The 17,198-nt window shown below is 42.5% G+C and overlaps 1 protein-coding gene across 1 annotated transcript in view; it reads right to left on the reverse strand.

Moving 5' to 3' along the window:
* Positions 1-14,603, reverse strand: part of UST (uronyl 2-sulfotransferase) — a 151,261-nt gene extending 136,658 nt beyond the window's left edge. Inside the window, exon 1 of the mRNA XM_014885200.2 lies at positions 14,028-14,603. Coding sequence (XP_014740686.2) covers positions 14,028-14,286 — 259 coding nt within the window. The 5' untranslated portion in view covers positions 14,287-14,603. The remainder of the gene's footprint in view (positions 1-14,027) is intronic.
* Positions 14,604-17,198: the final 2,595 nt, after the last annotated feature.

Genomic DNA, 17,198 nt, shown 5'->3' on the forward strand with positions numbered 1-17,198 from the left:
GTTGCAAAAGCATCAGCCATTCAACTGATCTGCCTACACTGTCATAATTATTTTGTGCTCATGGCATGGTAATGCTTCTGTCAGAGCACAAGAACAAGTTCTCTGGTCATTCTTCTCATACAAAGCAAGCGTTGCCTCTGAATGAAATAGAAATATGGATGTAAAATTTCAGTTAAAAATAGCCAGAGTTTAACAGATGGATAAAATTTGCCTGAGCAAATCGACTTCCTTGCATTATGAGCTCCTTTGTATTAAAAATATTTTTGTCTTGAGACTAAGTACATTAAGGAAACATTCTGAAGCTGACTATACAGCTTTTAAGCTGTGTTGGCTATATAAAGCAGCTGTTTTAACATCTACTCATGCCACAAATACAACTTTTTCCACTTACAGTAGAGGCTTTGGTGAGAAAATTCCACAAAGGTGTTGAAGACAGCTGCAGAAAGTAACAAGAAATACTTTTCAATAGGAATAGTTTCCTTAACATGCTGCTTATCACTTGTCTGCTCCTCTAGTACTATTCCTGTCTCTCACAAGCTCATCTTAAGCAGAATACATTAAAAGGTATGCTTTTTTAGCTTAAATCAGGAAAATTTCACCCAGCAACCTCTGCTTCTCTCACCCCACTTTTTCTTTTCCCAGCTATCACTCCCTCCCACATGCTTCCCTGTCATTTTGAGAGTCTCAAGCCCAATATACGCTTCTGCAGTAGCGGGCTTCTCTACCGAGGGAAAGGGTGAGGAAAGACTCTAAAAAGCTGCTCCTCAGAGACAGGGAAATACAAGTTTCTTTGCCTGGGCTGGATGGAGGCTCTGCTGGGCAAAAGCTGCACGCAGTTTGGTAGACCTGTTTTCACACTTCCCTGAACTACCTTTTGCCTCAGAAGTCCTCTCAGAAAAACAGTTCATTATTTTCAGGAACACTGTACAGGTATAAAACTCACATACTGAACAAACTCAAACCACCCCAGCCAGGAGAGGCAGGCAAGTGCTGATGGAAGGGCAAGTAGAAGAGTTTCCATGTTGCTGAGCATCACTATTTTGTTGGACATGGTGCACATGTTTCTGGGAAAATCCCTGCCCTTCTAAGAGTGCAGAGAATCATAACCCTGTTCCTGATACTGTTATTAATCAGGCAAATGACACCAAAGGCACATCACCTCTCTGTGGCCTCTAAATGAAATAAGAAGTAGTAATAATTATCTTCCTCTTTTACATGCTAGATGAAAACTGAGACATGAGAATAAAAAAAAACAGAAAATTGCACTCTCCAGTCAGTAGTGATTGAGTAAGGAGAGAGCAAGGACACTTATCAGCTTCTTTTACAGATGATGGAAACATTTCTTTGTTTAGGACACTTGAGCAGAAAATTTCAGGCTTGCCCTTTTTTTTTTTTTTTTTGTAAATAATAAATTTATCGTTGATACAATAGCTCCAAACAAACAAGCCTAACTATGCAGCAGGGTAATACAAAGAAATTCAGCATACCAGCACAGCTCTTATCTTGGGGACAGCTAGGTCCATGCCTCCCCTCCCACCTCCAAGCTTTCTAATGCTCATTAACATCTTTCTGAGCCTCAAGTCCCACTTGCACTAAGTGTGAGCAGCAGATACACCATTGCTAGAGCCACAGCACATCTAGAAAGAGGGAGAAAAGTGCATCAGCCCATTGGGACCCCAACGATGTAACAGCCACTGGATCCTACACTGGTGCTACACTCTCACACAGGCATGACATGCCGTGTCCTTGAACCAACGGAGCAAAGAGGGGAGGAGCAGTATCACAACCACCTAAATGAACTTATTGCACACAGCTAACTGAACACCTCAGCACAGTAATAATAAGATCCAGTTACTGCCAGCCTCAGCTGTATTTGAGCTGGGGTCAGAAGGTGAAAGATACTATATGCTATTTAAAAGCCTTTCAGCTTCTAAAATTCATAACCGAAGAGTTGCAGAGGAAAAAGAACTGAAGCTGTCAGCTGTTTCCATGTAGCATAGTGCAAACAGCAGGCAACTGCTGAGCTATAAAGAATCACAGAGCTTTGCCAAAATTTGCTTCATTGATTAGATGAGACAATTATCAGATTCAAAACTAGACAGGGGAAAATGCAACAGGCCTAATGAAGTAAGGCTGTTCATCAGAAGATTAAATAACTCAAGCTGAATTTGACTGACTCCCCAGAAAAATATTATTGAATGGGTGATATTAAGTGATAGGCTTTGCTCATTAATAGCAAGGCAAAGTAGAAAGCTCACAGATAGAAAATGCTTCATTCTCTATTTCAGTTTTCATTTAATCACACTTCTGAAAATCTCTACTTCCCAAAAACAACCCTCCCCAGCAAAAAAAGCCCCAAACCAAACCAACCCCCTCACAAAAAATCCCCACAGAATCTCAGATAAACAGGTGGTAGGGCTTAGGCTCTGCCACTTTGTTATTCACCCTAATTTACTTATTGTGCTATCTCCCAACAGGCAACACAAAAGAAATCTGCACATTTGTATGGGGAGTTCTGCTAGGAAAAGAACAATCAGCTGCAGACATGAAAGGAACTGAAAAGTCAGCAATTTCACAGCCTTTGCCTTACACTATCTGCTGCAACATTTCAGATCATATCAAAGCTGCTGTCACGCACCATTTCCATGGAACTGCAAGAGTTAGGGAGAAACAAACATGGCACCAAATCCACCCATAAAACAGGGACAGATACCCCCATGGTGCTATTTTTCCAGTGCCTTATGTAGTCACTATTTTTTGCATCCTAAGCACTCAGCTTTCAATGACCGCTTGACATGAAGTGATGACCTTTCTATTTAAAAATCTTGCTAGTGTAACTTCTCAGCTCCTCCCTCCCCTCCCCATCTTTCTCTTTGGAAGCCTACCACTGGTCATCAATGAGCGTTTCTGAGAACAAGTGACATGACAACTCAGATCTTTCCCACCAAACTTCAAGTATTTCTCTGTGCTTAAGTCAAGGGTTCTACGATCACAGACACATAAGATGTTGGAGTCAGTCTTTGGAGATACCACCATCTCTCCCTGCTGACTTCAGAGGGAACATCTGAAACAAGGAGTAAAGGTCTTACAGACAAACCATATAGTTATCTCCTATTTAACAACCTCCTCTTAGCACTGTGTTGCCCGATTTGAATGTAATTTCTACCTATAATCTCATCCATCTTGTACAGAGGAGGTCTACCAACATCACCCCCCCAAGATCTTTCTGTGTATTTCACAGCACCTCAATAGCCTTTTTCCTTACCTTTCAGGAATGCAAAAGCATGGGACGCTTATAGGACACTTCTCAGATCTAATTTTTTTTCTGATTTTCAATGCAGAGATTCAGATGGCTCTTCTCTAGACATAGACCAGCAAAAGAGGCAAGAGTATTTGCTCTATGATGCAAGCCACTGAAGAATGAAAACCTGGTTGAAGGAAATACGACCACCAGCAATTCATGATTGTAAAATCACCATCTGTCAACATGGTTTGGTGTTACAGAGGAACAAAGTAACAAAACTACCTGGGAAACCAACTGTGAATACAAGGAGAGCAGAAGAAATAAAGGTTCTTAGAAAGTAATTACAGAACAAAAAAAAATAACACTGAATAAAAAGAAGGCATTAAGTATGGCCAATATTGATGTAAGCTCCTCCTAACTGTCATGAGATAAATAGAGGCATAAACATTAATCAATTACTGTAAACACTCACAAAATTACTGTGTCTTCTGAAATTCAACCCAAAACTTGTATATTGTGAGACAATTCTCAAACTCTTTCTGAAACAATGTCATAAGACTTCCCATGCCCCAACCCCTTCAGGATTCATGCCCATTTCAACACAAGACACTGCCATGGAGGAAAAGCATAAATCTTCATAATCTGGATAGAATGAAAAGAAACCCCAGAACATTCAGAGAAACAACGCAAGCTCTAATCTGCACAAGAATTTCCAAATCTCAGAGCATTTTACAAGGTAAAAAGACATACAACTGGAATTTGGTTTTCAAAAGCAAGCTTTGAAATCTGGGCTAAAACACCACGTAAAGATCTTTGAGAAAAGAAAAGTTTCCTCCAAAGAAATCTGCCATTACATTTAAAGGCCAAGCAACAACAGAAGCCTCATAATAGTCTCCAGCAGTAATTAAGCAAAAGCTAAGAAACATTCACTTATTCTAACAACTTTGTTGTATGTATTTCAGAAACATCTATTACTAAACTAGAAGAATTATAAGGAGCAAGTTCTCTCCCAGAAATATCCAGGACATTCCACATCTGGGGTGAAAACAAAAAGGGTAAGAAAAAAGTGGAAATAATAAACCAAATCTCCTTGAATAGCAACTGTTAACCTAGGCACTAGGAGCTCACCTCCCAGAATTGTCACTTGCTAGAAATTACTGACCTTGTAAGAATACAATGTTATGCTGGCATAACCAACCATCCACTTGATTAGCAGAGGCTTTTAAAATAAACACACTCAGGGGTGCTGAAACATACTCTTTACTTATGGCAGAGATGAACCGCTTCTTCACTTAAATAGGCACAGGCACTATGATCTCCATCCCAGTCTTCTGATGACTTCTACTCTGAATCATTAAGTATGATAAGCAGCAAGCCTTGGCAAGCATCCAAATGTCTATTTCTAAAGCATTAGTACTCAGAAACCGTAACACAAACCTAATCACTGTGCTTCCATGCTTACAAACAAAGCTAAACATCCATTTTCAACACAACAGGGTCTGCTTCCCTCAGTGCAGCTCTAAAGAGCAAGAGAGTAAAATAAATTTCAGTCAAATAATTGCTCTCCACTTCCTATCCACCCCTCCAGTCTCCAAACATCCTCTAACCCAGATTCTAAAACAAAGAAAAACAAATGCCTCATTATATAAACACAAGTTATGTTTGAAAATCTACTTGCCTGCTCACCAATAACGATGAGGAAACATTTCTTGGTGGAAAAAAAAAAATCATGTCATCACTTTCCACAGCTTTCACTTAAAAATTAAAAAAACAAAACCCATAAGCTAAAAACTTGACGAGCCACTGCTGTACCAGTCAGACTAAGTCTTGCAGGCAAGCACCTCTGTTGCCCAGGCAAAGGCATTGGCAGCCTATCCCAGTTTGGTTAAGTTTTAAGTCCCTTCTAAGTTAATGTCAACAGGCTACAGACAACTGACATCTCCAAAAAGGGCTGATCTTACTTGTATCATGTCTATAATAAACTGTAATGGCCTGGAAATTACTCTCTCCCCTCACTGATAAGACAGGAAAAGCTGACAAATAGCTGAGAGGGCTATAAACCTTATAGCAAGATTCGAAGAGGAACTTAATTCTTACCAATTTCAAAAGGATCCTTGTCTTCCCTGCCCCTATGTTCAAATGAGCAGCACCTAGATCCTTACAAGCCCTAGCTCTAAAACTTACTGACCCAAATAATAATAATAAAAAAAAACAAACAGCACAGAAGAGGGATAGGAGGACCTCCCTCCCCCTACCACCCAGTTCTTCAAGCGAGACAATCAAAATAGAAACATTCTCAAAAGTTATCTGCCCCATATAACAATGCAGTAGCTGGTTTTTGTAAGTACGTTTCATACACACTCACCTGAGCACACAGAGTGGCTATTGACCACCTTGGCTGAATCTGTAACAGAGGAAACATAGGGCTGTCTTTCACACCACTGCAATTTAAAACAGAGCTCACATGGGGTCAGCAGCAGGTATAAAGTCACAACTTCAAACAAAACCCACAGACTTGTTTGTCCAGTCCAAGTTGAAAACAAACTCTTACATCTTACCTGAGAACCTGTCTTTTCAGAGAGAGACAACTACGAAAACAAAACATCCAACTCTTCTTGAGTAGGCTACAGGAGCCAGAAGCTAACAATGTGCAAGTACTTGCACATAGAAACTAAGAAAACAACCCATAAAGAAGGGCTTAAGTGCTCAAGATTTATGTCCAAAAATGTGGTGATTATCATACAAAATACACTCAAGCAATGTCGGTAATCCCAGATTTTTGCTAGACACAAGAGACAGCAGACACACTTTCTATTAAGATATGAATTTAAATGATGAGAGAGAAAGAACCAATTACCATCTGGAAATGAGGTAAAAAAAAGGATACCTGCTCAACCATTTTACAGAATGTTCCCACCAAACATAATTTAAAATCCCTCTGTTATACCTTCATCCTATATTCTACAAATTTTGCTAAGAGTCCCGTGCTTAAATAACAAACGAAGAACTTCTACTTACTGTCACTGGTGATTTTGACATGTGCTACTGATTTCAAAACAGTTTTTATCAGAAATCAGTGCAGTAGTTAGAACAGATGTTAATTAATCTCAAACCTTTTATTAGAAGTAAGGGGGGAAGAATTAGACAGCCTTTATTTTCCCCACAGAGCATGAAGTGTTGTAGCTTCTATAGGAGTTACTTTTGCTACAGAGCCTCTCACTCTAGCATCCTTGAATGTTTATCGGTCTTTGTAAAACCCCAAGCAAAACCAACCTTCCTTGTCCCTAATTTTGTATGAAAATAAGAGAATCCTTGCAACAGCCACTTTTTTCCTCATAACAGCTAGTTTCTTTTGGCCGACTACTCTCCAATAGAGAATGAAGTGCTTGCCATTCACTTAGGATGAACAAGGCTTCAAGAAACTGCATTTTCACAAATAAGTCTAAGCAGCACCATGGGAAACGAGAAATAAATGATTTGGTAACTTCTATGGACATGAAGCCTTCTAGATGGAGGACACATCTAAAAACTGAAGTCCTTTGATGAACTCTGGAAACCAAATACAGTAATTCCTGAAGTAAAACTGAACAGACTGTGATAGCCAGCAGTACTGACACCCTTGAAAAAAGAGCAGCTGGACCACTTTGCCTCTGTCTACACAGGAGCCCCCTTCTAACACTATCTGCCTTATCTCTTTGACACAGCCAAAACCTGTCCACAACAAAAGGATTTATCAAAAGCATCTTTTTCCTCTCAGAATTTCTGTGGCTATGACCACCACAGTATCTCAGCTATCCTATTCTGTCGCACATTAATCTTCAAAATGCCATTTGGACAAAAGGAGGTTAGAGAGAATTAATACAGGATTTGTTCAATGTCACATGAAGTCTGTCAGGGTAGGGGACCGAAGCCTCTCTCATCTCCTCAGGCCCAAGTGAAACATCCCATTTAACCAGCAGACTTGATCTCTCACAGGTGTACATACCACACTGCCATATAACCTGAAAGTAAACCAAATCAGTAAATTTTTTAAAAAGCTACAGTAATATTCCCTCTCATCAGAGACTGAATTAATACTTTAAATCCCTTGTCAAACAACAAAGTGGACAATATTAAGAAGAAACATGCACACAGACGCCTATATGCAATTCCTGATTCCCAGACCAAAATCTTCCTTGCAAGCAGAAAATACATTCCTGAATAAATGTTATGCAGTTTTCCAGATATATTTTGAATATCAGCACAACACATTCACACAAGCATTTTTGCTATGACTTCACTGTACAGAGCATTTTATCCAGCCACAGAGACCACTTAACCTTTCTGAAAGGAAAAGGCTTGAGTTTTATCACCTTGGTCATAAACTTAGGTGCATTCTGGCTCTCCACAGAGTATTTACTGACATCACCTTGTGTTAGGCAAAGCTTTGTTAATCTTACCATCAGACAAGCTGTGAGTGATAAGCAGTCTTTTAACAAAAGCTACTGGGAGATGAGGCTCCTCTTTTGTCTTCCAAAGAAACTCACTTATAACTTGAGAGTTTAGTAACCTAAATGGAAGTCCAAACGTATTTTATCTAAAAGATAATATGTATGGCTTTCACAACAGTAAAATGAAGTTCAAAGAGGACAGAAAAGCTAATTAAGAAAGATACAGCTACAGACTTGTGATTTAGGTTCAGACTATCTCTTTTCAAGGCTTTTAGGAAGCAGCTTCTAAACTGACCTTTCAGCTCCCCACAATGTTAATGAATTTTGAAACGTAATTAATTCCACATGTATTGCAACTAAATAATCCTCTGCGAAGTCAGACCAAAATCAAAATGCTTTAGAGTACAGAAGAGCTCTCTCTTTTGAGAACAATAAGGAAAAAAATTGTCAATAGGAACACAACCCAGGCCTTTTTAAAAGCTTAGGCATCTCAGAAATAGGTATTGCATCACCACAGTCAATCTCGCCTACAGACCTGTCTTTCCTTGAGTGTGTTTCTCCTACTCACACACCTGAAGGGCCTTGAAAAATCTGTAAAGGATTCCTGATCCATGAATGTGCAAAACAAACCTGGATGAGACAACCATTTTGATCATGCAGAGGCAGCATGATATCTACCAGCAAAAATAAAGCATGATAGGTGCTTCTATTTTTTAGAAAAGTTTGCCCTGAAGAATTTGGTGCTTTACATCATTCTATATATAAATGCAGTATCACCAGAATAAAACCCCCAACCAATCCCTCTCAAAAAAACCTATAAACCCTACTGTTGTCCCTCCCTTCTATAGCTTATAAAAAATTTGCATACAAAACACTGACATTTACTGTTTTCTTTGGATAGCTGGGTTTTCTTTTTTGCCCTCTCTTAATAGGTTAACAGGAAAAAGTCAGATCAGGAAAAAAAGAAAAAAAACCCAATCAAACAAAAAAATCCAACTGCAACACCCTATCAAAATAAAGCCAATTCATACTACCTCGATTTAAATAAAAAGTTTCACTTGCTGTTTAGTTTTAAATATTTTTGTAACAGCCTCCCCAAATACTCAGATTTCCTTCTACTTCTTTTATGGTTATATTCCCTGATGTGCCCAAAATAAACACAACTGTTACTCTGACAACTTTAAAGCTACCAAGCCCATCTTGGCCATAATACCTGAGAACTTCCAGTGTCATGAAGAGGGAGAGCAACACAGCAATAGTTTGAGGAGCACAAGTGGACCCTTAAGACTTTTGTCTTGCATAGGAAACCACAGGACAGGCAACTTTCACATGCACTCAAACCAGTGTACTTGTTGTAGAGGCTCCTGGCAAATTCAACAGGGCAAATGTTTTAATTGACATGAACAAGTTGACACAGCAAATACTGAAGATCCAAAGGTTTTATGTTTTTATTGGCCATTAGAGGGTTGCTACTAGCCCTTGGAAATTCTCATTTCTATAATTTGCAGCATTTATATATCACAAGTCAAAGCAGGGAAGAATAAAGCAATGCAAAACCACTGCAGTTGCAGGGGAGTAGAGTCTCAAGTGCATTCCCCAAAAGCCACTGGGCTGTCCAAGATTTATGATTTGTGTCTTACTCATCCTAAGGGAAGACTCTTTTCACTTCCTTCCACTGCTGGAACTGGTTTTCAATTAGTGAGCCAGGATTACCTTGGCAAAATCAACAAGCATAGACCTCATTTGTGCAAATCCCAGTACTGCAGTTCCTTACTGGAAAGCCTGGCAGTTTTTAAACCTTCCTGTTTTTTGGAGCTCCTAGATGGTCCAGGACAGGTATGCAACTTCATATAGCCAATTTAAGCTTACTGGCAACTTTTAGAAAGACACACTTTTAAGTATCTTCCACAGATTCTTCAGAAATAACCAATATATGTCTATGCCCTGCTCAATAATTTCATGCTAAAAACAGTGCTCTAGATCCCTCCTGATGGGATGACTACAGTGTGAAATTTGAGCCGTGTCACTGCAAGCCACATCCAGAACAGACAGCAGAAACCATCAGCTTTCCAAAAGACCTTCTGTACTCTGAACTGCTGTGAGCTTGAAGTCAGAACAGGATAAATAACAAAACACAGCCTCATATCTACTACTCTACTCTCATTTGCTTGGGATGACTCTGGTATAAAAGAGAAGAGATGGCAATGTAAAGTGGAAATACTGAATACTGCTACTGTCTACCCAACAAACTGCCATAATGTTTTTCCAAGAGTCTCTCCAATCAGTATGGCAACCAAACAAAAAGAGGCATATATAGACAAGACACCAGAGAAGCTGGTCTGGGAGAGAAAAAAAAAAATTACTAGTAGTCTGAATATTCTGAAAACACATTCATCTTCCCCACCTCCAAAGGAAAGTTAATAGAACTAGCAAATGTTCACACTTCAATCCTTTGAAAATAAATGTATACCTCCTCCACAGCATATGATGCAGGCCTAATAAAAAAATGAAAGCTTTTCAAACCAAGTGTTTTCACACGGTTTTGATTTTCTTTTATGCACACACCTGCCTGATGCAGGTGTGATTTCTGTCCAGACTATTGAAGTTTTATGCTTTTGCTCAGGAACTTCCTTTCAAGTTCTGAAGTAAAAAACATCCAAGCATTCCCCTCACAATCACATAACTAAACCTAACATGAGCAACGTACTGAAACTCACAAACACAAACAAAAAACTCTCAAGTTAGACAAGATGACCCTCCCACCCTATGGATTACACAAAATAGAGAAATCAATATTCCCTTTAGGCTACTCCTTGGTTTCTGTAGATTTAAATACAATGAGGGTAATGGCAAAATTCACACATTGCAAACATGGTTTACAAACTAACTGCTCATTTTTGTTTGGAGATGTAAATTTTAACACCATAAATTGTGGGTTGGAAGGACTGCAAGGAAAGAGCTGCTTGTACACCAAATCTGTGGCTTCAGGGGGGGAAAAGGTTTTTGCTTTGTTTTTTTAACATCATGAACCTTCCAGCTGCTGTATAAAACACACATTTACATTTACCATGGCTTTGGTAGTTAGCAGGATGGGATGCCCAATACCTATTCCTCCAAGCAGTTCTATTAGCTCCCTGGAAGAAAATAAGCCTTCTAGTTAAAAAAAAAAAAAAAAAATTGTTTCTAATTTGAAAGCTGTCCCAGCTGGACACCTCAAGGAGTATGCACCATTCTAAAAAAAAAAAAAAATAAAATGTTCAGCAATGTCACTGACGTGGATCAACTTTTGACAACCCAAATGAAACTGCAGACCAAGGCAGTACAAAGTAACTTCACAGAGTTGCATGCAAACAGACACCTTAGTACCCAAAGTGTATCCCACTTGCCTGCAGAGGCAGCAGCACCACTTGCTTAGTGGGTACTAGGACTCCAGCCAGCCATGAGGACTTCCCTCTCAGCCACTAGCCTGGTGCAGGATGTTAGCCAAGTCTCTATCTCCTTAACATCCCAGGTCACCCGGGCACAGAAAGGGAATTCCTACACTAATTCAAATAACAAGTGCAGAAGTTCATTAGCAGAGATTAATAGGTCTGTCTACATTCTCCTGTGAGAACCCAACACTTCAAAAGAACCCCAAAACATTTTCAGTAAGACTGCACTCCATCCCCAGAGGCTCATCACGTTCAGGCACACACAACAAAGGCTTTTTTTGCACTTACTGAGCACCTCACAAAAATTATCATGACCCATTCTCCAAGACGCAGTGGTTTCCAAGCCTTTCATCTGCAATCCTCAGAAGATTTTCCAGCAGACATGCAACTACGGGCTAGAGTGGTTAGTGTAGTAGATCCAAGTTTTATTTCCCCCATCCCTCAAAAGCAGTCAAAAGGCCACAAAGTGAGAAGCTGAGTAACCCTGCATTTCTTGCAGTCTATTTTCACCCAAGCTAAGCAACATTTATCCCTGAAAAAGATGAAAATTTTAAAAATTGACAAAAATTTCCCTCTGAAAACCAGAGATTGTGTTTAATCCCACTAAAATACCATTCAATTGCAAACAAAATTTTCTACCAGCATGAGCTTGCCTCTTTAGTCCAGAAAAGAGAAGACTGAGAGAAAATCTCACTAATGCAGATAAATATCTCAAAGGTGGGTGCCAAGAGGATGGTGCCAGACTCTTTTCCATGGTGCCCAGCGACAGGACGAGAAGCAATGGCCATAAACTAAAACACAAGAAGTTCCACCTCAACATGAGCAGAGCACTAGAACCAGTTGCCCATAGAGACTGTGGAGTTTCCTTGTCTGGAGACATTCAAAACCCACCTGGATATGTTCCTGTGTTGACCTGCTCTAGGCGACCCTGCCTTGGGATGGGAGGTAGACTAGATGATCTCCAGAGATGCCTTCCAACCCTAGCAATTCTGTGATTCTATGGCAGAAAACTTGTCAGTTTCCTCTTCAGTGGAGGAATTTCTTCCTAATTGTAATATGAAAGGGGAAAAAAAAGTCATTAAAACTCAAGCCAAAACTGCTGTTGTGTTCATGAAGTAATATCCAAAGTATTTCTTCTTTTCCTGTTTTCACTTGAATTTTCATTGACTTTTTACAGCAGAATCACAGAATAACATTATGGAAGTGACTTCTGTTCTCCTGGTCCCATTGCCCCAATAAAACAGGGACAAATTGACTTGGGCTGCTCAGAGGCTTGTCCAGCTGAGTTCTGAATATCCCATTCTCTCTGGGTAGCCTTTTCCAACATCTGACTCTTCTCACATTTAAATTTTTTTTCCTGATATCTCATTGGAATTTCCCTTGTTGCAACTTGTGTTTGTTGCCTCTTGTCCTACTGCCTCTCCATACTCTCCCACTAGTTAACTAAAGATGTGGGGTAGTTTTCCCATAAGGAAAAGCAGCACGGACACATACCGGGCTGTATTCTCAAAATGTTCATAAAATATGGACACATAGAAAAGGATCTGCAGCTTATTTTTCTGAAATATATGAACAGTATTTTGTTTGTAACCTAACATTGTCTCTTACGGCTCGCACTTCTGCGGCGTGTACCACCAAAACCTCACCTTCACAGACAAGTAAAGCAGAGCAGCTAAAGTGGTAAAAACTCACACCACAAATTATTCTGTAGTAATCCTACTCTATTGAGAAACACTCGATTTTTGATTCATATTTCATCATATAATCACAGAATGGAACTAAATGGTCTTAAGGTCCCTTCCAATCTAAACCAATCTCCCTGCTATGGGCAGGGATCACCTTCCACTAGACCAGGTTGATCAAAGCCCCATCCAGCCTGGCCTTGAACAAACACCAAGGATGGGGCATCCACAGCTTCTCTGGGCAACCGGTTATGGTGCCTCACCACTTCCATAGTGAAGAATTTCTTCTAACAGCTAATCGAAATCTGCCCTCTTTCAGTTTAAAGTCATTCCTCCATGTCGTACCACCACCAGAAGTAGTCCCGCCAGTCTAAGATACTTACTCGACTTCACAATAAACTTTCTTTTACACAACTTCTCTGCTGAGCAGGGAAGAAACATTTAGCGATGGGGACCCTGGCTACAAAGAAAAACCACGTGAAAACTTGTGGTCAGCATGAGGATGAGAACTACAGGTCACAGTGTGATTCTGTGGCAGACTCACGCTCCACCGGGGCACCTCCTTCGGGGTTACGCAGGCAACCAGGCTGGCAAAGCACCAGTGAGCTCGAGTGCTTGAGCGCTGCTGCACTGACCCTGCTAAGCACACCCTTCTCTCCAGCCTCCTGCACAAGGATGGATGCTTGGTTCACAAAGTGCATCTGGGGTTTTTGGTTGGTTTTTGTTTTGTCCTTTTTTTTTAACAACAGCATCTTCTGCTGCGGGCCATCCGTACCCCGCTCCTCCTCTCCGGGGCACAGCACTGTGCGGGGAGGCGCTGACAGCTCAGCGCGCTGCGCCCGAGCTGCCCCGGTGCGCGACCCGCGGACAGCGAGCGCTGCCCTCCGCTCCGCTCCGCCTCGGACCGACCTGGCGGCCACGGCAGCCGGCACACCGCGCTCTGACACGGCCACCGGGCACACAAAGAGCCGCTCCCGGGCACAGAGCGGTCTCGGAGCTGAGAAGCTCTCGAGGGGACTCTGCTTTCGGCAGCACGAACTCGTGGCGCCCCACGCTCGGCTCTCGGGGCGCGCCGGCCGGTCCCGCTCCGGTGTGAGCGCTCACGGCACCGCGTCCCGCCTGCCCACCCCGCCCGGCAGCCCCGGCCTCGGGCCGCCCCAGCCCCGCGGCCGCGTCCCCGGTGCGGAGGGAGGCCCCAGCCCAGCCGCAACAAGTCCCCGCCGCCGCCGGCCGCCCTTACCCAGACAGTGCCGCAGGGCCAGCAGAAAGTGCGGGGGGCCCCCGTTGAGCTGGTAGAAGAGGGAGCCCAAGCAGAAGAGCAGCAGGGTGGCCATGCAGAAGACGTAGTCTCGCAGCGAGAGGAAGGGCAGCAGCGAGAGGGGCCGCCGCCTCATCAAGCCCCCGCCCTGGCCCGGGCCCCCTCCCGCCGCCGCCGCCGCTGCCGCGGGGGGCCGGGGCGCCGGGCATTCCTCGCCGCCGTGCTGCTGCTTCTTCTTCATCCTCCCCTTCGCCGCCGCCGGCTCACGCAGCCCGCCAGGGGAAGCGCATCCTCCATCCGCCTGCCCGGCTCCGGCTGCCCGCGGCCGGGAAAGTTCCCGGGAGCTCAGGGGATCCGTCCCGTCCCCATCGCCGGCTGCTCCCGGCTCCGCGGCAGGCGAGAGTCCCCGGCGCTCCTGCGGCTGCTGCTGCTACGGAGCGCCGCTAAGGGGAGGGGAAGGAGGTGGTCACCATCCCGCTCCCTGGGGCTCCTCTCCTCCTCCGCCGCCGCCGCTCTCGCTCCCTCTCTCCGCTCGGCCTCTCGCCCCGGTGTCAAGTTACAGCCAGCGCTCCGCCGCCGGCCGCCTACAACTCGCGGCCGACTTATGCGCGCCGCCCGGCCCCGCCGCCCCCCGCCCGGCCCGGCCCCGTGCCCGCCCACCCCGGCCCGCCCCGGCCTCCGGGCCCGCCATGCGCCCGCCGCCTCCGCGCCAGCGACCCCTGCGGGCGCCGGCCCCGCCGCACAGCGCACCTGCCCCGGCCCGCCGGGCTCGGACACCGCGGGGGCCGAGAGAACTCCAACGCGGCGTGAAGGTCCGCTGCCTTTACAGCCGTGTCACATCCCTGGTGGGGAACGAAAGGGACCGCTCGTCTTGCAGCTTTGCCGGGATGATTAAGGTGGAGGTGCTGTCTACTGGAGACAAGGCTTTAGAAAAGTACACAAATTACAAAATTAAGATTGCCCACACAACCTTAATTTGACCCCCTTGTACATATGGCTTATGATAGAGCCTCTAATTACTCGATCCTGCTATTTTTCCTAGACAGCCACTTCCAACCATGTGACTGGCGAGTCAGTGGCATTCACTCAGCGCTGAGCTGTGTAATAGCTTCATCCTCTTTATACAACATATGTCCCCAATGTGTCCTGATGGCTTATTTAGAGCTATTCTTATTCTTGAGCATTGTCTGATGTAGAAATATATTTAATTCCCCCATGCGGCTGCGTTCCAAGCACAGCAGCAGAGAGAGGAGAATTTGGGGTAGTAATGCTGGTTGACCATTTTGTTTTATGGACCTGGCTGGAATCGGGGATTTCCCAAGATCCTGCTCATGGCATCATATGAGACTCTTAATTTCTAAGAAACAGGAAAATTCTATTTGCTGTGGTTTTTAAGAAAAGTTGGAAATCAGAAGCCAAGTGTAACTTACCATGTAAGAAATTAAAAGGCAATCACACTTTCATTTTAAGGCTTAAAAAAAAAGTATTCTGCGTTAGGGGATCTGACTCGTCATCTTTTCACACTTGCAGCTGGAAATTTTGCTCAGGAGACTGCATTCAGATGTTTTTGCCACTTGCCCTGAAAGGCTTGGGTAAATCCTACCTATGCTACTGACTTTGATTTTTTTGTTGGCAACAAGCAGCAAAGGGTAAAATATGGAAAATAATCTTGCTGGTGTGGATAAGAGGACAACGACAGAGTTTAACAATAAAGAACCATTCCCATTGCATTCCTTAATAAAAAATACTCATATGTTGCCTTAAAAAAACAGACTTCCTTAGTTTGGAGAGGTATCTCCTGGTTTTAGTCACACAGTTCTATGACATCAATGCACAGATGCTCCACAATCTTACACAGAACCTGTAACAAAGTAAGGTATGACATTTCTGAGAAAGAGAAAGTAACAGGATACAAAAAATAAGCCCACTTTGGGCTAAACCTTTAGGGCTCCAGTTCACTTAAAACACAAATAGCCAACGCCTTTCAGCAGATAAAGTCATAACTCTAATTGCAGGGTTAAACTACCACTTCTTAATTCTCATTAATATTTCTTTGAAATACTTAGGAAGTACTGAGGGCTTACTTACCATGTTCTGCTTCCATGAATGTCTTAATGTTTTATATTCTTTTGAATACTTCAGTATCTACTGTCTTGCTTGGATGACGACATTGCAGATTTGGTTAATAGTGCTGTTGCTGTTGCAGATAAAAAGCAGATTAGCTTTTACACTGAATGTTTGAGAAAAATGGATGCTTTGATGAGAAGACAGGCAACACCTGTAAGGTGAATCAATAAATCTTTATTTTTCTGTTTGCAAAGAATGTCTTTGATCTCTAGGCAGAGATTAAAAAAAAGGGGGGGATGGAAAAAGAGACCAATCAATGGAGCAAAAATCTAAGTGGGAAGGCTGTATCGTGGAGAGTTCTTTCTGTATTTCTAAGCATCAACAGATTAAAAAAATCTCTTGGGAGGAAGAAGGAATAGAAATCTTTGTTGTTGGAACATATGCTTAAACATGTAAATTCGCTGTAAAATTATTTACTTTCATATATGTTAACTACCACACCTATTATTACAATTCCTAGCTAGGATAATGTGCAGGGAAATAAATATAATTTACTTTATGCTATAGCTTGATACAGTGCAACTGTTTTCCTATTTTTATTTTTCCCCTATTACTCATCCACTTTAACAAAGCCAGTATGATTTTGCATGCACAGTGTAAAGCAGTTAATATATATATATATATCTCCTTTAATTATTACATTCTGTTCACACAAAAAAAACCCCAAAGAATTCAAAACACAAGCCCCACATGAAAGGAATATTATGGTTTAAAAGCCAAGTATTGACATTTAAGGATAGGCCAAAGGTAAGTTTTCAGACAAGCTTGTTTTGACTTGTAGAGGGTATGACTTACAATTTAGCCTTTAATTGTGTGATTATACTGTTTTGCTCAGAGGACCACTGCCTTGTAGAGTGCATGGGACAGACACTGTGCAGCCTTTTGGGTTACATTTAATCTCTTTGTTCAGCATATGTCCTCGGGCTTTGTTTAAAGCTGTTTAATCCTGCTTGTAATGTGGCATTATTGACATTGTAGCAGGCTTTTCTACAGCACTGTTACAATACCTTGAGCGTATGAATTATG

Source organism: Sturnus vulgaris, chromosome 3 (assembly GCF_052056855.1).
Source record: "Sturnus vulgaris isolate bStuVul1 chromosome 3, bStuVul1.hap1, whole genome shotgun sequence".
Lineage (NCBI taxonomy): Eukaryota > Metazoa > Chordata > Aves > Passeriformes > Sturnidae > Sturnus > Sturnus vulgaris.